Consider the following 21,570-nt stretch of genomic DNA (forward strand, 5'->3'; position numbering starts at 1 on the left):
TTCTCCTGAAGACCCACCAAGTCAAGCTCAACGGGACAAATTTTGTATTCTAACCATCATCAAAAGGTTATGATAATCAAAAGGTTATGATCTGTTTACTAAACTCTACTCCTGATTGACAGGACTTAACTCCATTAACCACAACCCGCTGGGCACAGCCCTCCAGATAGTTCTTTACCCAGAGAAGGGTATACCAGGCCAGGCCACCTGCATCCAGTTTCCCCAGGGGAATACTATGCAAGACTGTGTGAAAGGCTTTGCTGAGGTCTAAGAAGACTACATCAACAGCCTCTCCCCCATCTACCCGTCTGGTCACACGGTCATAGAAGGTGATGAGGCTGGAGAAGCACGACCTGCCTGTTGTGAACCCGTGGGCTTGATCCCCTGGATGCTAGGAAGTGCCGTGTGAGCTCACCCACGATGATTTGCTCCATAACTTTCCTGAAACCCAGGTCAGGCTGACAGGCCTGTACTTCCCCGGGTCCTCCTTACGGTTCTTCTTGTAGGTGGGAGTCACACTGGCCAGCCTGCAATGCTCTGGGACCGCTCCAGAGAACCAGGAACGCTGACTTCCCCCCGGCTCGCCTTATGGCACACAGGGACGGCCTGCTCCTGTGCCTTTAAAATTTCCTTCTCGGGGAGCGTCCAGGCTTCCTGCACCCCTTTGCCTTTCTCCCAGGGGACCCCTGCAGCAAGTGACCCGAGTAGGTCAACGTTCGCCCTCCGGAACTTCAAGACGCGGTTTTGCAAGTTACCCCTGCGACGTCCCCAAGGATAGCAAACTCCACTTTTCCATGGTCCCTCTGCCCAAGCCAGGCCCCAGCTGTCACATCTCCCACAGCCCTCCTCTGTTTGTGAGGAGCAGGCCTAGCGGGCAGCTCCCCGGGCAGGCTCTCGAACCAGCTGTGTCAGCAAGCCGCCTTCCACACCCTCGAGAACCCTCCCGGACTGCTTCCTCTGCGCAGTGCTATCCATCCTTCCAGCGCCTCTCAGGGAAGTTGAAGCCCCCCAGGAGAACGAGTGCTGGTGCCCGTGTCACTTGGGCAAGCTGCTCACAGAGCGCCTCATCCCCGAGGGCCGGCGCCCCTGCCGTCCGTCCCCCAGCCAGCCACCCCGCCACCAGATGACCCCGAAGGTCCTCTCCAGCCCTTGGGGTTCTGGGCCGGCCCTGTCCTTTCCGGAGCCGCCCCCTTCCCCCCGGGGGCAGCAGGTCCCCCCGGCCCACCGCGGGCACGGCGAGGCGGGCGCACCGCGCTCGGGCAGACGTTGGGCAAGATGGCGCCTGCCCGCCGCTGGAGGGCGGCCGTGCCCCGGGGGTAGGACGGAGCCGGCGCCCAGCGACGGGGGAAGGCCGGGGGAGGCCTGCCATTGGCCCTCCCGCCCGCAAGCCCCGCCCCCTCCGTGGTCACGTGCCCCCCGCTCTGGGCTGCAGCGGGGCGCGGGCAGCCGGAAGTGGCGGTCGGGGCGGCCGGGCGCGGGCCGTTGGGCCGCCGGGAGCGGCCTCCCCCTTGCGCCCCCCCCATCCCCGCCATGCACCCGCGGCGCCCCGACGGCTTCGACGGGCTGGGCTACCGGGGCGAGCCGGGCCCCGGCGGCAGGGCCTCGGAGCCGGGCCACTGGGTGAGCAGCCCGCCCGACATCCCCGGCAGCCGCAACCTGCACTGGGGCGAGAAGACGCCGCCGTACGGCGCGGGGACGCCGCTGGGCCTCAACGAGGAGCCCGGCCTCGGGGCGGCCGGACCCGGCGCCGGTAAGGCACGGCACGGGGCGCGGCCCTGCTGGCCTCCCCCGGCCTGTCGGAGGCGGTGCTCGGGAGGACGACAGGGCGCCGGCCGTTACGTGCCGCTGGGTGTCGTGTTAGTCAGCGCGGGTGTCCCGCGTTGTGTCCCTGCCGGTTCGTTGTCACCTTGAGAGAAATGCACAGGGGTTACGGCGTGGGTTGCGGAAGTGAGAACCGCCATCGTGCCTGCTGGTGGAGGAGCCGTGGGGCTGGTAGTATGTGAGGAAGAAACCTCGTTCCGAGTGTGTGCTAGTCACTGCCAGGGAGACGGTGGAAGCCCTCAGAAGTGCAGTCGCTGTATGCCGTTGTGGTATTGGCATGAACTAAGAGAAAGTCTGTAAATCTAGGCTGCTTTAATTACAAGGATGTTCTGGAGCAACGTATGTATGCTTGAGCATCAAAGTTTTATGAAAGACTTGCGTAGATAAAATAAATTGTATCATGGATGAATGTTTTTTCACCCTGCAGTTCTGTGGGATTTTTCAGTCCACCACTGAGTCTGCGTACAGCCCTTAATTGAGCTTTTGTCACTGAAAGCCCTTAATTGAGTTTTCATCCTTGAAAGCATTACCTAACACACAACCAATCATATATACTCCAACTCCACCTTTTTCTGGCCTATCTGCTCATGGAGGTTATGTTGATTCTGCATTTTAGAGGGCTGATAAAGGAGTTGCCCTATCATTGAGTCCAGCCTCTACAAGTGGAGAGTCTTATCATTCTTTGCAGGAGGGCTTTGTGGAGCTCCATTGAGGTTACTGCAACTACCCGTATTTACAGTCTGTTTTCACCCAGTAGTTTGCAGGGCTGAATATTAATTCTGCATTGTATTTACAGTACTGATACTGCTCTTCTTAAAAACCTGTTCAGGTAATTCCCAAGGTGTAAATATGTAAGTTAGCAAACAACAGGGAACTGAACCCATTATTCTAGTTGCAATTTTCAAGTTTTTCTTGTATCTATTTTTTTGCAAAGGAGTGGAGGTAGACTAATGATTACAAAATCATGTTGTACATGTTATGCTACCTTACCCCAAGTCTATCTCTTTTTATCATCTTTGATTTTTATAGTAATTTCACCCTAGACATGCAAGTTTGTGCATTGGAGCTGTTGCAAACTTGTCATTTATGCTAGTTGTTTCAGTGGTTGGTTGGAGTTAGCTCTTTTGGATATTAAAAGATTCTGTGTTTTACTGTAGTCGTTCACTCTGACTCCTTTTTTTCCTTAAGCTGTTTTAATACAATAAAAATCTTATAAAAGAGTGCACGAATTCAAACGTAGTCCAAAGTGCAAATATTCCTGGGTGAATAGTGTTATATGTCTTTTGCTAAGTTCTCGTAAATGTTGTTGTTTAGTACTTCTAAATTTTTGAAGCAAGTACAGTATAAAACAGTGGTTTTTTGTTGTTGTTGTTTTTTGTTGTTTGTTTGATGGAGTGCATGGTATTTTCCTCCACCCTTCTTGATTATCAATGCTGTATATTCTGTTTTCATGTCTTGCAGAACAGTTGAACAGATTTGCAGGCTTTGGTATTGGCCTTGCAAGGTAAGACTTGTGTATTTAATTTTAAGTGATTATTTTGTAGTAAGACTGTAGCTGTCATATAATCCCACATACGTTTTTGTTATTTTTTTATGCCAGTAGACTTATGCAGCTGAAGTGCCTGTAGAAATCTACCACCTAAAATCCATTTAGGTTTTGATTTTTCTTTAACTGAAATGTTTCTCAAAATCACTGTAGGAACAGTGAATGTAAGAAATTCTTTTTCACAGCAATCTCAAAGTCATACAAGAAAACTGTTCACACACTTGCCGCGTTTTGTACATATACTTAGATAATGTGAAGGTTTCCTAAGAACAAGATAATGCCCTTAAGTATAATATCAGTGTATCTTGGGTTAGTGATACTGATCTAGCCAAGTAGTCTAATATCCATTTTATTCATTATTATGCTGATACTAATTACTGGTAGTATTTTTGAAAGTGGTGGATTCCAACGTGCACAGTTTCCTGTGCAGTTGAGGTTCCTCTTGTGTACTTCTCTTCAACGAGAAAGACCTCTTACCTGGCCTCTAGCCTGTCCTGCTCTCTACCCTATTGTTGTCACCCTTGATGACTCTAAGAACTTGGTTTAACCAATTTGACTCATTTAAAAGGCAAAGACAGGGAAAAGAGCTGGATGATTTTTTTGCTGTTTTATGAAGCAAGTTAATTGACCTGGGAGCTGACTCTGCAATAGCCAGCCAGTCACCTGGAAGTAGTGCCAGCAGAGGATAGGAGAGGGAAGGGATAAAGAAGAGGGAATAGGAATGACCATTTCTGGCAAGCAGTGAGTTCCCATCTCATGAAACTGTCTTCCTTCTCCCACTTCTTCCCTTACAGTGGTTTGTCTTGTGCATGGATCAGCCTTTTTGTTACAGTAGCATTGAAGAGGTTGGAAATCAGGCCACACATGTTAAGAGTTATTTCCAACCTTATCAAGCTAATGGGCTCAGGTGTGAGCAGTAAAGAGTGAAGCCATAGGGCAGGAGCATGCTGATCTCTTTCACAGAGATGTTAGTATGGCTCAGTTGTCCTTCAAAACATTTAGTTTAAATTAATCAAGCATGACAGTTGTTTTTCACATCCTGAGTACTATGTCTTCTAGGACTATAAAGCAGGTTTTGGTCAAGAGAGGTGATCAACATTATGTATGTCACTGCTGAGATCAATTCTACCAGCCTAGGCTTTTGCATTTGCAGCAGGCCGGTTACTCATCAGACCTGCTGTGACATGGTTAGAGTCAGAAATCTCATAGAAAACATCTGAAAGAAAAGGTTAGTTTTTGCAAGGTTAGTTGGGGTGGCTACCAGAAGAGCTAAATAGGTAGAAAATGGAGTATGAGGAAAGCTTTACCTGTTTTGTTAGCAGCAAACTGCTGATTAGCTCAATAATTTATGAAACTGCAGGCTTAGTACTTTTCTGTGTAATTTAATACTTGTTTATCCAGAGTCCCTCCCACCTGCACCAGATGATCCAGTAAGCTGGTGGTCAGAGCTGTTATCTGGAATGCTTAAGTAAACTCTGGAGGTCTTAATTTTCTAAACAATAGGCCAGATTGGAGCCACTTGCAGATAAGAGCCCACTCAGATACTTTGAGAATCAGTTAAGAGTTTCTGTATGTGATTGTGACTAGAAATCCTATTTTAGAACTAGGAAACTTTTTTTCCTGTGGAAGCTTGGTTGAATGCTGTTCCTGGAACTAGGAGGAAAGATGATGGGACAGTAACATTTTCTGATGAGAAATGTGTAACTGAAATTCAAAAGTAGCTGTTGGTACCATTCACTAGCTTTGCTAGAGAAGGTCTTGACTAATCCTGTAGTGTGCAGAACTAACATAAAACTGAAAACTAAGCTATCTTTCCAATATCCTGCCTCTGCCTGGTCTTGTCTCCTCATATTTTACACAGGAAAGGCTTAAGAATTCTGGTGCACTGTTTTGTCTATGGGAAATACATACATATGCATATATTCACTATGAGAAAGACCATATATGTGTTGTGTATTTTTGTATTTGTTCCTGTGTAGTATTGGTATACTGTGAGGTAGCCCTCCAAAATGCCTGATTAATTCACTGAGTAATGTATAGTTTTTTCAAGTACAGATCTAATGTTCTTAGAGAACAATAACAAGCCTTTTCTAATAGATTTACAGTTGCTTCCAATACTTTAAATACACTTTTCTTTTAAAGCTTATTTACAGAAAATGTGTTGGCACATCCTTGCATTGTTCTACGTCGTCAGTGTCAGGTATATCTTTTATATTACCTCTTCCAGTCCAATCTTTTGTGTACTATGATATTTTTTGTCATCATATTCTGTAAAGTATAACGAAGCTTTATAACTTTAAGGAGATGCTGCAGCATTGTCATGTTTCTGTTTGTAGTGTACACGTTTTCTGTTCTGAAACTTAACTAGAGTATTCTTTTTTTGTCTGGATAATGACAAATTACAGCAAATGAGTTCTTCATCTCTGAAACAGCTTTCAGATCCCATTTACTAGCAGGATATTTTGTTTCAAACATTTTCTGTTTTATGCTCTTTTGTTTACGTTTTCAGCATACAAACATTTGAAAGGTCTGCCTGCTTCCCTAAATTTCATTGAGAATTTATTCATATGTTGGTCATTTTGACCTTTACAAAAGTGAAGTGTTTTTTTCTTCAGAGTTGTAACTTGTGTGTTTATAAAGCTGCTCTCTTTATATTTTTAACAGGTTAATTATCATGCTCGGAATTACCATCTCACTCCATTTACTATTGTCAATATTATGTACAGCATCAATAAGACACAGGTCAGTGTGTGGTGCCAGTCTGTGTCTGAGTATGTTTGTATACTGACATCTGTAGCTCTTTATGCAGCTGATGGTTGATAAACAGGTGGCAATTGGAAGGGAATGTTATATTTACAGCTGCAGAAATGTTGCAAGAAGGTAAATGTAACCTTTTCTTAGGTAACCTTTTCTTAGGAAAACTGTTACTTGGTGGGAAGGGTGTGTAGATGTTAGGAAATAAAAGGGTCCCTCAAACTAGTTGTTTTTCAGTTAGCAATATAAAAAATCATTAATCTTTACATAGATAAAGAGATTATCCAGTGTTAGATGACTACTTCTGAAGACAGTATTGTATGAATTTTGAGTTCTGCATAGTCTTAGGGAATGGGGTGGAATGTAAGTTTTGATACTCAGATCAGTGAACATTGAGAAAAGAGTTTCTGGATTCCTTATGAGAGTGTTTTAACATCTCCAGTTAATTTTGTTCATTTGAAATAGTGTTAAATTTATGGCATAGGATAAGATAGCTGTCTCTAAGATTGTTGACAACTGAAGTTATCTATTAATACAACTTTCTTCAGAGTTGAAAGTTAATCATCCCCTGGATTTCATGATACTGAAGTTTAACAGTAGAATTGTACCTCTGTGCAGCTTGGATTTGCTGAAAATCTATAAAAATCAGTGAGATGGTGAAAATACTTTGAGTATTACATTGCATGAATATAACTATGTATTTCAAAACACAGGGTCCAAGAGCTCTTTGGAAAGGAATGGGCAGCACATTCATTGTTCAGGGAATAACCCTGGGAACAGAAGGCATCGTCAGTGAATTTACACCATTGCCGAGGTACTGCTTTTTTTTTTCTTACTGTAGCTAACAGAACGATCATCAATTGTTGACTTGTATTCACACAGTGAGAAATACAAGGTTGGTTGAAATTTGTCTGATTGCTCTAATCAACTGAAATTAAATAGGTGGTTTTAGCATTATGGGGTTGTCTTGGCAAAGACAGCCTTGTAATTAAACAGTGAGAGACTTTGTGGAAGTCACGTTTGCTTACTGGTCTAACTATACAGACAATACTCGAAGCTGGTCTTCAGTATAATTCCACTGTCACAAAATTGGTGTTTCTTTCATTTTGTGGTATGAGCAAATATGATGCATAAAAGTCCTGGTTACATTAATCTAAACACAGAAAACATGCATAGCTAATGAGCTGTTGCTGACTGCTTGCTCTGTGGTAGGTGAGAAGATAGAGTAGCCAGCACTAATAAATTAAAAGATGTGCTAAGTAAGAGTTCATGTGGCTGTCAGCACTGTCTTTTCTTCTCCTTCCTAACAGTTGTATCTATGTTATCAGAATACTGAACAAAGGGAATACAACCAAAAAACGAGTGACTTCATTTAAAGAGATTCACCACTCTGCCTGTGTCTATCCTACACTGTACCAGTTTAGATGTTTAGTATTTTGATTTGTAACTCTTCCTATTTTGAATTACAATTCCAGAGTTATGTTAAAACAGTGATGTCTTTCTTCTTTGAGATGTGTGAGAAAGCCTTTTTGTCTGTAGGCTTTTTATCAGTGTTTTGTTTTATAATGGTCCAGAGCTTAACATAAAAGGCTGACTGTGCATGTCAGCATGTAATAGCATTCTGTCAGTTTTGTTACGGATGCTTTCAGAGTATGCAGCACATGTGAAAGATACTATTGCATAAAGTCACTAAAACTTTTAGTGAAATTCAGAGAGACTTTGAGATAATCAAAAGTTAGTAAAAGATAGCAACTTCCTCAGTGCTACCCCGCTCCTTGTACGACCACAGTATGTGAGCAGTCACAACCAGGTTGGGGAAAGGATCTGGCTCAAATGGTTGTCTTGTGCATACATCGCACTGCAGTTTTCTACTGGATGCTTTCCTTTTGAGTAGTAGCATGCATCATTTGGCTGTCACAGGGAGGTGGAGGTTATTCCTTACAACAGAAGTGCCACCTAGGTGTTCTTAAAACTTTTGTGTAACTTCAGGAGGAAGTGAAATTCTATGTATTTAAGATAGTGATACCTCCTAGTTATCAACAGTTCTTCAAAGAACAAAGTTTTCTTTCTTGCATTAAAGCAGTGTGCGAGTCTGATTTCTGGACAAGAACTTAAACTGAATACATTAGAGCTTATTTAAAAAAAAATCAAGTCAAATGTGTCCAGTATTTCAGGTAGAAATATCCTTACATTATATGTAGAGTATTTATGAAATGTATGGCAGTTGAATATGTATGAAAATGTATGTCCTTGAGCTAGTGTGGGGTTCTAGTCAAGTGTACTTGACTAAAGAACATAACCAAACCAGAACATGATAAAGACGACTTTTGTAAAGGAAAACTATGGAGATACTAAAACTTCCAATATTCCTTGAAAATGGCTTTAAGAGGTAGTATATTAGAATGCAAAATAAATGCAGAACACTAGAGGTAGTAGCTGTGAGAGCTACAGACACCTTACTAATAATTAAAAGCTTATTTGTTAAAATATCTAGAATATCTAAATTTAGAAAGTTGAGCATGATTTACTAAATGTGCATAGGTGACTGCAGGATTTCCTGTAGTGGAAAGACACATCTGTAGAGTAATAGTAGAACACCAATATGAAAACTGGATGTTGAAAGAAATCCTTGGGTAATTGTTCTTATCCATAGTACAGTAAATACTCCTTTTCTTTTTAGAGAGCTCTCACATAAATGGAACCTCAAACAGATAGGTGGACACCTTCTGCTCAAAGGGTAAGTATAGCTGTAGTTATTACCTTATCTTTTTTATTGTCTAAACAATAATAGTAAAGCTATTAAATGTATGGCAGTATAATCTGCAGCTCTGGTTACTTGACAGGGTACTAATGGTAATTCTAAAATTCTTCTTTTTTTTTTTGAACCATGTTGATTGCATGTGCCAGTTTGTCAGATTTTCTTGTACTGGATTCTCCTGTATCTGTATGGACCCAGACTAATTTAAAATTCAAATTCTTCTGGTAATTGAATTCTGGTATCTGAGAGTCTTTAATTGATCTGTCACATGAGAATAGAATTTAACAGAACTTCAGAACATCTTGGCAGCTTATTTTGTGTTTTAATAATTGAGTTATGGTTTGTTAGTTTTCCCTCAGGCATGACTAGCTAAATAACTGAATCTGCTTTCAGGCACAGAGTTGGATAAAACTATAGTATTGTTGTGTACATAATTCTCATTTTTGTTAATTTCTACAGGTTAACACATGTGGTAGCAATGCCTTTTTATTCTGCAAGCCTGATTGAAACTGTGCAGGTAATTTACAAGTGTATATACAGCATTTTAAAAGATATTGTTATTCTTTTTATGAAATAGATTATGTGGAGAAGTGAGACTTTGGCTTTGGGTTATAGTAGTTGTATCTGTTTTGTTCAAGGCTGTGTGACCTACCAGCTCTGATAAATTTTACTGTGATAGGTATGTTGGTTGTGTTGGTTGTGCCATCTTAAGTGGAAGTCTAGAATCAAAGCATGCTTAATACAAACAGTTGGAATATATTGTGTGTTAAATAAGAATGTTACATCCATACATGGAAGAAGAGAGATCATAGAGAAGTCTTTAAGAAGGTAATAAAAGGCTTGCTAGGTAGGTTATTAGCATGACTACTCACTTGTAATAATTAAAAAGCTGTTCTGGTAATTCAGCTTTGTTTTGTCAAAATACTGAACTCCACTGTTTCAGACTTGTTTTCATCCAGTCAGCTTTTGCTTTTAAATTTTCACCTAAGTTCTTCCTTCAAAATAAATTTAAGGAAAATCTGGATGTGTTATCTGGGATACTTGCTCTGTAACAGTACAGAGTAACCCATAGCATTGTATTGCAGTTTATCTTTCAGTGAGTTGTTGTGTCTCTGGGGAGAGAAAGACAGGTTTACGTACAGTCCAACATAATTCTTCCAGCTATATCCATAAAATGAGTTACTCTTAATTATGAAAGTCTCTTTGTGCTGCTAATGGCACTCTTACTGTAAGTTGAGCTTTCATGTGGAAGGTGATGCAGGATAGTCACTCACGTCATTCACTCTCCAAAGTAACCACTTTCATTCAGGCAAGTTGTAAGTACAGTCAGGACTGATTCAGACCCAACTGCTGAAACCTGCAGTTGGACTACTGGTGTGTGTCTATGTAATGGTATGTTTTCTGTGGAGAACAGGCAAAGAAGTCTGACTTAGTTCCAGCATGTACTGGAGAGGTATGGACTGTTAATGGACTGATCTATGCAGAGGATCCAAATTTCTTAGAAGGCACTAGGAAGGCTGTATGATCTGGCAACATTTTGTACTAACAGGATAGGTGAGATTGATGGTGCCTCCATGGGGAGAATGTAGGGTAGTTATACTTCAAACGAGAAGCCCACATTATCTAAAATTGCTTTATATTTAAGAAACACCCTTCCTCTCTCTTGCGGCATTGTTTTGGAAACAATGTTCCAGAGATCTAGCCTGAGTGGATCTCAGAGTTTGTGAAAGCATAGCGAGATTTTTTTGGTCTCCTACTGAGATGATTTTAGGAAGCTTTTGTGTCTTGAGGAAGAGCTTGACACTGAGCAAATCATAATCCTGGAACTTGAAACAGTGATAGAATAATGTTCCTGTTTCTTGAGTTCTACTGAGCCACAGAAAATGTTTTGTTCAGGTGCTGCTTGTGGTTTTGAACAAGGGAATGTTAGCTGTGTTGTTGGGTGTGGTAGTTTTACCGATAAGTGGTAGACCAGACATGATTAAGTACCTTGTTACCAGAAAACAGATTCAAATTATTTTTTTTGCTAGAAAGCAATGCTTAATTGGAAAATGAGCAGAAAGCCAAAACCCCAACTTTTAAACAAGTGATCATCTCTGTAAAGCATTGTTTATGACAGTAATCCTAGTGAGGTCTGATAGGATTTTAGGCTTAGTGGGTTCAGCTGTGTGTCAGTATTTTATTGAATGGATGTATCTGTGCTGTATGAAACGTAGCCTACAGTTCCTGGAGGCATAATCATTAATTTCCTCGACAGAAACACAGAAAAAGTAGTCTTAGTTAGCATCTGTCCGTAATATATGCTGTATTCATCACTGCAGGGAGGCAACCTGTCTTAACCGGTTTATATTTCTGTGCTTGCAAGAGGACAATTACGAATTACAGACTATGAAAGTTAAAGATTGTGGGATTTGTTACTAAGAGGCTCATGTTAACTTCGATTTTCTTAACTCTGATAAACCCTACAATTCCTACCATTAATAGACACACTTCTCCAAGTAAATATATTTTATCAAAATAGATTTAAGTGGTAAAAGTTTGTAGTCATGTCATTCCTTATGTTTTGTACATATCAAACCACATGGTGGCGCGTTTGACAAAATCAAGCACAGTTTTGAATGCAGTGATAGTGATACAAGGGACAACAGATCTCAGTAGGAGTTATAATGTATTACTTGCATTTAAAGACTGGATCAACAAAATATTCTGAGGTAGTTGAACTAGCTTATCTCTTTGGCAGACAGATCATAAATGCCATTCATCTTTCCCCAGTTTACTTATGAGTGTTCTAGTTTTGTACTGGCATATGATCAAGACATAGCCAGCATGTACTCTGTATTTGAGGAGAACTCCCAGATCTTGAATTTTGGATGTAACGGTAATGATAAAACACCAAATCTGTATAAGCATTAGGAGGGGAAACAACATCTTTTGGCTTAATCATGCAAGCATAGGTGGAATATAATAATAAAATAATAAAATAAATAATTCTATGCTATATGAACAAAATTATTTCTTTTCTGAGAGGTAGCATGTATAAAATGCTGTTTTAGACTCCAAAAGTAAAATGGAAATATCAATGGCTGAATTTATTAAATTCCAAGTAAAGATGATCTTTCAAGTCAACTTAGTTGAGGTTCAGTTGAGGAAGTCTTTGTTATGCGCACACAAGATCAAAGACTAGAGTTAAAAACCTTACAGCAAAGGATTTTTAACTTTAGTAAATGCTTCCTGGGATTTGAGTTCAGAATTAGACATTTTCAGTACATGATCATTGTTGTGCAGAGTGATACTTTCAGTGGTAAGCTGAAAGTTGTATTTCTTTGCTAATAACACAAATAAGTGGAACATAGATGAAAAGGAGGCTCTTTAAGGTGGGTTCATTTTTTTTTTACAGCACATTTACCAGATTGCTATTAAGAATGCTACTTACCAAGAACATTAAAGCAGAGAATTTTATAATATCAGTAAAGCTGTGTAGACATAGTCGTATGCAAATATAACTATCTTAAGATAAAATTCAGCAGTGGTAATGTCAGCATGGTTTGGAAATGGGCAGCACAAGTTGTAACTAATCCTTTTTACTTGTAGAGTGAAATCATTCGAGACAATCCTGGTATTCTGGACTGTGTGAAAGAAGGAATTGGCAGAGTTGTAGGCTTGGGAGTACCTCACAGCAAGCGTCTCCTTCCTCTAATGGTCTTGATTTTTCCAACTGCCGTACATGGAGTTCTTCACTATGTCATCAGTTCCATCATCCAGAAGCTTGTTTTGTTTGTTCTGAAAAGGGATAATTCCCACAACCTTCCAACAGAGAGCTCTACTTCTGTGCAGAGCATGCTGGATGCGTATTTTCCTGAACTTATTGCTAGCTTTGCTGCTAGCCTTTGTGCTGATGTCATGCTTTACCCGCTGGAGACAGTTTTACACCGCCTTCATATTCAAGGGACACGCACAATAATTGACAATACAGACCTTGGCTATGAAGTGCTTCCGATCAATACTCAGTATGAGGGGATGAGAGACTGCATAAATACTATAAAACGTGAAGAAGGAATGCTAGGTTTTTATAAAGGATTTGGAGCTGTCATAGTACAGTATACCTTGCATGTGGCTGTTCTACAGCTCACCAAAATTATCTACTCAACACTGCTTCAAAATGTTTCTTAATCTGTTCAGGTGTCAATTTAGCACAGTGGACATAATTGAGTTATACTAACCTAATTATTGTTAAAATGGCATAGAAAGTAGAGCTTGAAGAATCCATTCTGTGGATTCTTGTAAAAGAACTTTTTTTCAAAACTGGAAATTTAGATGAATGCCATTCAAAAAGTACTGTTTAAATTTAAAATGATAAACACGAATATAATATGCAGTCATACAAAAGGGGATAATTTCAAATATGGTTGGAATGAGGATTTACCTTTCCTCTTACTGATTAACTGACTTATTGAATGGATATGAATTCTTGATCTTTGCTCTATAAACATCGTATCTGATATTTAATTTGGACTGCTAGACAGTTTAAAGGAATTTATTTCATGAGTTGTAGGAACTTGGAAACGTGAGACTGGGCTTACTGGTCTTTTAAGTGTTTTCAGCTTCACTGTTAATGGACCTGTCAGCAAAACAGAAACTGTAAAAGTAACTTAAGTAGACATAAATCACATAATTTACAAGTATATAAGCTTAATTTGCTGCAGTGTGGCAGAAGATGGATCTTTTGCTTTATAAAAAAATAAAAACTTTTTTGGGGATAAAGTTGCACAGAATGTAAAAATGTGGCTGTCTTGCAGTTTGTTCACAAGGCTTACAGTAACTAAAGTGTGTGAATAAAAGAAAATTAGAAGCTGTTGTGTGCATGTGTAAGTGCCATTCTTAGACCACTTTCCACTCATAACTTCAGTTTAGTTTTATTCCATCTAAGAGTAGAATAATCTTGCAAATGTATTTAGTATCAATGTTCACAGTGTACTGAGAGGAAAATGATCAGTTGGCCATTTCTGAAGTTTCTCTTTTGCTAGATTGGAGGGATATGTACGAAATTACCTACTTAAGATTTAGCACTCATGTCCTTTGCTTAAAGTCTCTGATGGATTAGATATTTTGTGAAGCAGAATTCAATCTGTTCATGTGCAAGCAGATACTGAAATGTACCGTTTTTGCACTCTTCACCTAGTAAAAAAAATTAAGTCTGTCAGTCTGAAGATGAGTTTTGGTCATTCTAAATAACTTATTTGTTGGCTTCATCAGTGAATATAATGAAAAGTGTTGCAGGGGGGTGTGATTTTAGCAAATAAAGCAGGCATGTGGGGAGTCACTTTTAAATTATATGAGTCTGTTACCTTCTTCACACTTCCCTGTAGCAAGTCTTTATCTTCAAATACTGTAAATTGGTGTGCATTTAATCTTTAAGCATTGTATAGTAGCTACCATTTATGGAAAGTAGTAATGGCAAAACAGTGAAAAAGTGTTGCTGTTCATAAGCTCTGACTTGAAATCATTTGCAAGTCTGCTTTATGGTTAAAGTAACTTTCATGTTTTTTTTAAAATACGTAAGCATTGAAATGGAAAGTGTAGTGAAATTGGGAACTTGTTTTGAAATACTGTTAATGGAGAATTTAGTGTCTAGAATGAAAGCAATCAAATAAAGTGAGAATTTGTTGTAAATATTTTGAAGTAATTCACTGAAGAGGCACACAAAGGAAGCCTGGTTCGTATGTTATGCTTTGTTGTATATACTTCATAACGGCTTTTTCAAATTGCTCAACCTTCCTAAGTGCAAGACCACATTGAATTAAAACTACATGCAAGAACATGGGTAAAATACTTGTTTCTTTTTTTTTTTTTTTTTTACTTTTCAAAAGTTTCTGTGTAAGTATGAAGAATGAGCCATATCTGAGAAACATCCAGTTTGGAAAGGATCTTGGCAGGTCATCTACCCCAAATTCCTCCTCTAAGCAAGGACATCATTGACTTCAGACTAGATTGTGCAGGCCATTTTTAATTCCACCTTTTAATACATAAAAACAGCCTTTTCGAAGTTAAATTCAACTGATGCCAACTAGAGTTGCCTTGAAGTAACTAGGTACATGTTGGAGACCAACAATGCAGATGTGTCTGTGAAATGGGGCAAGAATATTTTTCTAGGAATAAAATCTTAGGGAAGGCATTTTGTCATATGAAATGGAGGACATGCCATTATGTATTCTGCAAGAGGGAAGGTAGCGATTTCACAAAACATTATTATGTATCTAATATAGACTATTATATCAAATACTTATGCTTTCATTGCCAAGAGTTTACAGCTCTAGTTCACTCTGCCAGGCTGAGATCTGTAACTTTAAGCAGGGTGAGAAAGAGTGCTGTCAACTTTTTGCAGCTGTTCTGTGGTGGCAAAACAATTTGCTTTGGGCTATTTTTTTTGGTCCTCTTCCAATCAATTAGAATTAACATATTTTGATTCTTCATGTGTATGTGCTTTACCTTCCAAAAAAAATAATTCATTATGTTGTCAGGGTTGCAATTCTTGCCCATGCTAAAAAAGAAAACGAATGGGGGGGAGTCTCTTTTAACCTTTCAATCATAAGTATATCATAAGTGTATTTCTATTTTCATTTGGTTCTTAAATCTAGGTATAAGAGAACAGGTAAACAGTTTTAATCTCAAATGAGCAGTCAGTCAGTGGCTTTAGCAGGATTTATTACTGAAAATTACAGAATACTGAATTGCTGTTATAATTAAGTTTTTAAATTTCAGGAATTTGAAAAATTTGTGTGCATTGTCTTCTTTCTGATACACACTTAATTACTTTTTTGTATATTGTTTTTCTCATTTTTTTTGAAGTGCTGATTTCAAGAAGATGAATACTTCTGAAGAATGACTCAATGTTCCCACCCAGTGAAGAATTACTTGGCTTCTTACCTATACATCTTAAAAAGCAAATTTTGTTGTGAGGTAACAGATAATAGATCAGGCAGGAAACTTTCAGAGGTTACGCCTGCTGGAAACCATTGCCTGTGTTGTTTCACAAACTGCCTTACTGATCAGCCTTAATTTTTGGCTTTGTTAGAACAGAGCTTTTTAGTTGTAATTTTGATGCTGGTACTACAAGTCATGGAAAAGTACCATATTCTTCAGCAAAGTTTCAGCTACATTCATTCCTTTTAGCAGATCTATTTTGTTGCATGTATGAGTTGATCTAGCTCTGTGTAATCTGTAGTACCTGAGATGTGGAGCATGTTTTACAGACCTGCAGAATTTGAGACTATCAAATTAGAGACTATCAAATTATATACTTTTCTTAGCTCTTTTGGATCTAGCAGCAGGTTAATGGAAAGTACAAGCCAAGTATGTAAGCTAATGTTATTTTTGCTGCTTGTTCTGTCTGAGATGGCCCTTAAGTTGCATACAGTCTTTCAGTTACTACATGAAAGCATAAATGAGGCTTGTTTTGCATTATGGTACAATTTCTTGTGGCCAGTAAGATTTTTGTTGATATAATTAAGGGCTAGCGGTGGTCATTTTCAAACTGTTTACCCTTTCTATGAGTTTTAAGGAGAAGTCACACTAAATTTTTAGACTGTTTATTGCTGAGAGTTTCAAGAGCAGCACGTAATGGTAGCATTCCCTCCTCTGTACAGGAAAAAAGGGTGCAAAACCTGAATAAACCGTTTGTCTTGTTTTGTTTTAGGAGACATAATACAAATCTCCAGCAGGGATAGAAGAAGGTAAGATCTTCTATTTAATCAAGAACTGCTGTCATCTGTGTTTTAAAAACAAATCTGATTTTAAGGTGTTGAGTAAAACTTCATACATTCCACCTACTTTTTGATGGTATTTGCTCTTTATTTCTGTCTCTACATAGACAGTTTGACGTGCCTTTTTTTTCCATGGTGGAAAAAGTTGAAATAACTGGCTTTTCCATATGAAACAGGCATCTATATTTTCCCTTATAATCAAAGCACCCTTTCAGTGAATGTAAATACCAACATACAACAGTATACCAGTATCAGACAACAGTCTGATACTGCAGTTACTGTTGTTGTCTTTTTTTTTTTTTTTGTAAAAATGTTAATGAGATAGCTGCAGTACACACTGCCTCCGGGAGCTTGTTCTGGATGACCTGTGCCCACCAACATAATAAAATTTTGAAGGATTTGCATGTAGCTGTTACCTGAAGTTCCAACTCTTGCTCTTATTTCAGTCTCATGCTTTGTATTAAAATGTGTCCTGGATGAAAGGACGTGTTGGGCAGGACTTTACTCCTTTCTCATCTGAGGCCTTACATCTTTGCCCAAGCAATTTTTGCAAATATCAGTCAAGCTGTAGTGGGTTTATGTGGTGAGGTTTGGGTAGTGGGGGGCCATAGGGGTGGCTTCTGTGAGAAGAATCCAGAAGCTGCCCAATGTTAGATAAGGGGCCTGCTGCTGGTCAGAGCTGAGCCAATAAGCGATGTTATTTGTGCCTCTGGGAGAGCAGATTTAAGAAAGGGGAAAAAAAAAATGCTGTGGAACAGCAGCTGGGAGAGCAAGGAGTAAGAAACATCCTTGCAGACCCTGAGGCAGGTGCAGCAGGAGGTGCTCCAGGTGCTGGACCAGCAGTTCCCCTGCAGCCTGTGGAGAGGCCCCTGGTGGAGCAGGCTGTCCCCCTGCAGCCCATGGGTCCCACATGGAGCAGATCTCCACGCTGCAGCCCGTGGAGGAGCCCCCGCTGGAGCAGGTGGATGTGGCCTGGAGGAGGCTGCGGCCCATGGAGAGCCCCCGCAGGAGCAGGCCCCGGGCCGGAGCTGCAGCCCGTGGAGAGGAGCCCACGCAGGAGCAGGGGGGCTGGGAGGAGCTGCTGCCTGTGGGGGACCCGTGCTGGAGCAGTTTGCTCCTGGGGGATGGACCCCGTGGTACGGAGCCGTGTGGGAGCAGTTCCTGGAGAGCTGCTGCCTGCTGCCTACTATCTCCCTATTCTCTTTTCCCTGTCACAATAATTGTTGAGCAATCTTCCCTTTCTTATCTCAAAGCTTGAGCCCTTTGCATTCTATTTTCTATCCCGTTCTCTTTGAGGAGGGGGAATGAGAGAGCTGTTGTGGCGGAGCTCGGATGCCCACCCGAGTAAAACCACCACACAGGCTTAAAAATTGTTGTTCCTGATTCTTGATTTTAGGGTTCATCCAGAAAAGCAGTAAATTTGTGCTTACTGCAGCAGTGAGTATAATTCATTGAAATATTTGATCCCTGAAATGGATCTTGAATTTGTGTATGCAATACATGAGCTTTCAAGCAGGTTATGTGGAAGGAGTTCTGCACCTTAGGATGTGTTACAGAAGCACCAATATGCACAGTTGCCCTAATTCCTGGCTCCTAGCTGGCAGTAGTCATCTTCAGTGCTCTTCAAAGTCTGTGTGACACATTTGATGTCCATTCAGATGTGTTTTGTAGCCTGTACAGGCAAGGTTATTAGTCCTGAAAAACACAGTCAGGACTTTTAGAGAGCCTTATCCATAGCCTAACTTTATGCATACAAAATGAGAAAAGGGGAAAAAACAAACATGAAAGGACTCTAAAAATAAACTGTGTGCTTACCAACGTGAGTACCTTGACAAGGATGTACAAGTCACTTTAAGTTACTAGCACATAGTGGAGGAAGGAGGCAACTTCTCATGTAGCTACATGTTTCAGGAACTTAAATATACCTTCAGTGTTTCCTTTCCAGATGTCCAAAGATCCAGATGAAGTCAAGTGCATGCGGTGAAACCACATGGTGGAAGTCTGTATGAAGCACATCATTGTCATATGCCAAGTCATTGGCAGTAATGACCTAGAAAGAGGGACAAACACTGAGTAAAGTGAGTGTCCAACTCAGAAAATATGAACAGTCTCTCTTCCTCCCTGCAGACCTGCATGTCAATTGTAGAGAAACTGGTTCAGTAGCTTGGAGGGAGAGTAAATTTTCTCCTCTACCCATAAAGGCCAGTGTCTAAGCTATTAGGACGAAGTGTTCCTCTGCTCAAGAGAAAGGATATAGCGGGTACACGCCGTGTGCAACTGTGTGGTTTTATCTGTTTGGTCATAGGGAGGATATGAGGAGGGAAAATCTACCTCAGTGCTAGAGGCACAGGTACATGAGTTGCAAGGAAAAACAAGAGTAAGAGGAGGTTCTTCCAGGAAAATGGCTGCTCTAATTTCCAGTGAGATGTTCTACAGAGAGAGTAGGTGGGCTGATCTTATTTCTGACCTTAATGGAGGGATGTCTGATTCACACTTACAAGAACTAAGTAATGAATTTGAATGCAATGAACAGGACTAGAGGAGCACTGCCTCCGGCCAAGTGAAGGTAAGGCACAACCAGGTTTATTGAACTGTGTGGATTCGATGGCCTGGCACATCAGACCCACAGGATTACTAGGCTCTAGTGGACACCTGTGCACAATGTACCCTGATGCCATCAAGCTGTAAAGGGGCAGAGCCGATCTATTTCTCTGGAGTGGCAGGGGGATCCCAACAGCTAACTGCATTGGAGGTCAAAGTAAGCTTAAGTGGGAATGAGCAGTAGAAGCAGCCCATGGTGACTGGCCTGGAGGCTCTGTGTATCCTTGTCATAGACTGCCTCAGGAGAAGTTGCTTTGAGGACCCAAAAAGGGTACCAGCAGGCTTTTGGCATTGCTGCCTTGGAGATGGAGGGAATTACACAGCTGTCTACCTTGCTGTATCTCTCAGAGGACCCTTCTATTGTGGGCTACTGAGGGTTGAAAAATAGCAGGTGCCAATCACTACCGCAACAGTACACGGCTGGCAATACCGCACTAAGCGAGACTGCCTGATTCGCAGCTATGAGGTGGTTCATTGCCTGGGGAGTCAAGGGGTGATCAGCAAGACTCGCTCACCCTTTAATAATCCCATATGGCCAGTGTGAAACTAATGGAGAGTGGAGGGTAACAATGGACTATCATGGCCTGAATGAAGACATGCCACCACTGAGTGCTGTCATGCCAAATGGGCTAGAACTTCACTATGAGCTGGAGTCAAAGGCAGCCAAGTGTTACGCCAGGACTGACATCGCTAATGCATTTTTTTTCAAACCCTTTGGCAGTGGCGTGCAGGCCACTGCTTGCTTTCACTTGAACTATATTGAAGTAGAATCTACTATGGAGTAGTAGAATCTACTATGAAGTAGATTCCAGTATACCTGGAATCTACTGCCCCAGGGTTGGACAAACAGCCCTACCATTTGCTGTGGACTGATCCAGTCTGCACTGGAACGGGGAAGTTCCTGAACACCTGCAGTATGCTGATATCAACGTGTGGGGTGACACAACAGAACTGTTTGAGAAAGGGAAGATAATAATCCAAATCCAAATCTTTCTGATAGCCAGTTTTGTCACAAAACAAAGTAAGCTCAAGGGACATGCACAGGAGATCCAGTTTTAGGATATAAAATGACAATAAAATGGCAAGACGGACATCATCAGATCCCAGTGGATGTGATCAACAAAATAGCAGCTTTTCGAGTTGAGTCCAGAGAAGGGCTCCGAAGCTGGTGAAGGGTCTGGAGAACAAGTCTTATGAGGAGCGGCTGAGGGAGCTGGGACTGTTTAGTCTGGAGAAGAGGAGGCTCATGGGTGACCTTATTGCACTCTACAGGTACCTGAAGGGAGGCTGTAGCAAGGTGGCGGTTGGTCTATTCTCCCACGTGCCTGGTGACAGGACGAGGGGGAATGGGCTAAAGTTGTGCCGGGGGAGGTTTAGGTTGGATATTAGGAAGAACTTCTTTACTGAACGGGTTGTTAGTCACTGGAACAGGCTGCCCAGGGAAGTGGTTGAGTCACCATCCCTGGAGGTCTTTCAAAGACGTTTAGATGTAGAGCTTAGGGATATGGCTTAGTGGAAGATTTGTTAGTGTTAGGTCAGGGGTTGGACTCGGTGATCTTGGAGGTCTCTTCCAACCTAGACTATTCTGTGATTCTATGTTTCCACCATCTAGCAAAAAGAAAACACAAACTTTCTTAGGCTTTTGGAGAATGCACATTCCAAGCTCACTCTGTCAAGTGACCTGGAAGAAGAATGACTTCAAATGAGGCTCTGAGCAAAAACAAGCCTTTGAACAAATTAAATAGGAAATAGCTCATGCAGTTCATGGGCCAGTTCAGGCATGGCAAGATGTAAAAAACATGCTCTACGCAACAGTTGTGGAGAATGGCCCTACCTGGAGCCTTGGCAGAAAGCATGGGGGGACATTGAACACCAGCCCCTAACGGTTTGGAGTCTCAGATACAGAGGATTCAAGGCCTGCTATACTCCAACCGAAAATGAGACATTGGCAACATATGAAGGGGTTTGAGCTGCTTCAGAAGGGGTTGGTATTGAAGCACAGCTCCTCTGGCAGCCTGACTGTCAGGGCTGGGCTGGATGTTCAGAGGGAGTGTCCCCTCTACACATCATGCAGTTGGTGCTACGTGGAGTAAGTGGGTCACACTGATCATACAACAGGCTTGAATAGGAAATTCGTCAACCACAAATCTTGGAAGTGATGGTGGACTGGCCAGAAGGCAAAAATTTTGTAATATCACCAAAGGAGAAGATGATGCCTGCTGAAGAGGCCCTACTGTACAACAAGCTACCAGAAAATGAGAAGTAATATGCCCTGTTCACCGATGCTGCTGCACTGTGGGAAAGTATCAGAGGTGGAAGGCTGCTGCATG

At 41.3% G+C, this 21,570-nt stretch overlaps 1 protein-coding gene across 1 annotated transcript; it reads left to right on the top strand.

Moving 5' to 3' along the window:
* Positions 1-1,444: 1,444 nt before the first annotated feature.
* SLC25A46 (solute carrier family 25 member 46) lies at positions 1,445-14,695 on the top strand. Its single transcript, XM_035310090.1, has 8 exons — positions 1,445-1,750; positions 3,283-3,325; positions 5,510-5,567; positions 6,032-6,109; positions 6,835-6,935; positions 8,802-8,858; positions 9,339-9,396; positions 12,471-14,695. Exons 1-8 carry the CDS (start codon positions 1,531-1,533, stop codon positions 13,047-13,049), a joined length of 1,194 nt encoding a protein of 397 aa, XP_035165981.1. The 5' UTR covers positions 1,445-1,530; the 3' UTR covers positions 13,050-14,695.
* Positions 14,696-21,570: the final 6,875 nt, after the last annotated feature.

Source organism: Oxyura jamaicensis, chromosome Z, assembly GCF_011077185.1.
Source record: "Oxyura jamaicensis isolate SHBP4307 breed ruddy duck chromosome Z, BPBGC_Ojam_1.0, whole genome shotgun sequence".
In the NCBI taxonomy this organism is placed as follows: domain Eukaryota; kingdom Metazoa; phylum Chordata; class Aves; order Anseriformes; family Anatidae; genus Oxyura; species Oxyura jamaicensis.

Bases quoted from the DNA above. Each gene is read 5' to 3' on its own strand.
- SLC25A46 (XM_035310090.1), top strand. From the start codon at position 1,531: ATGCACCCGCGGCGCCCCGACGGCTTCGACGGGCTGGGCTACCGGGGC. The intron at 1,751-3,282 runs GTAAGGCACGGC...CATGTCTTGCAG, and splicing joins GGCGGCCGGACCCGGCGCCG to AACAGTTGAACAGATTTGCA. The intron at 9,397-12,470 runs GTAATTTACAAG...TTTTACTTGTAG, and splicing joins GCCTGATTGAAACTGTGCAG to AGTGAAATCATTCGAGACAA.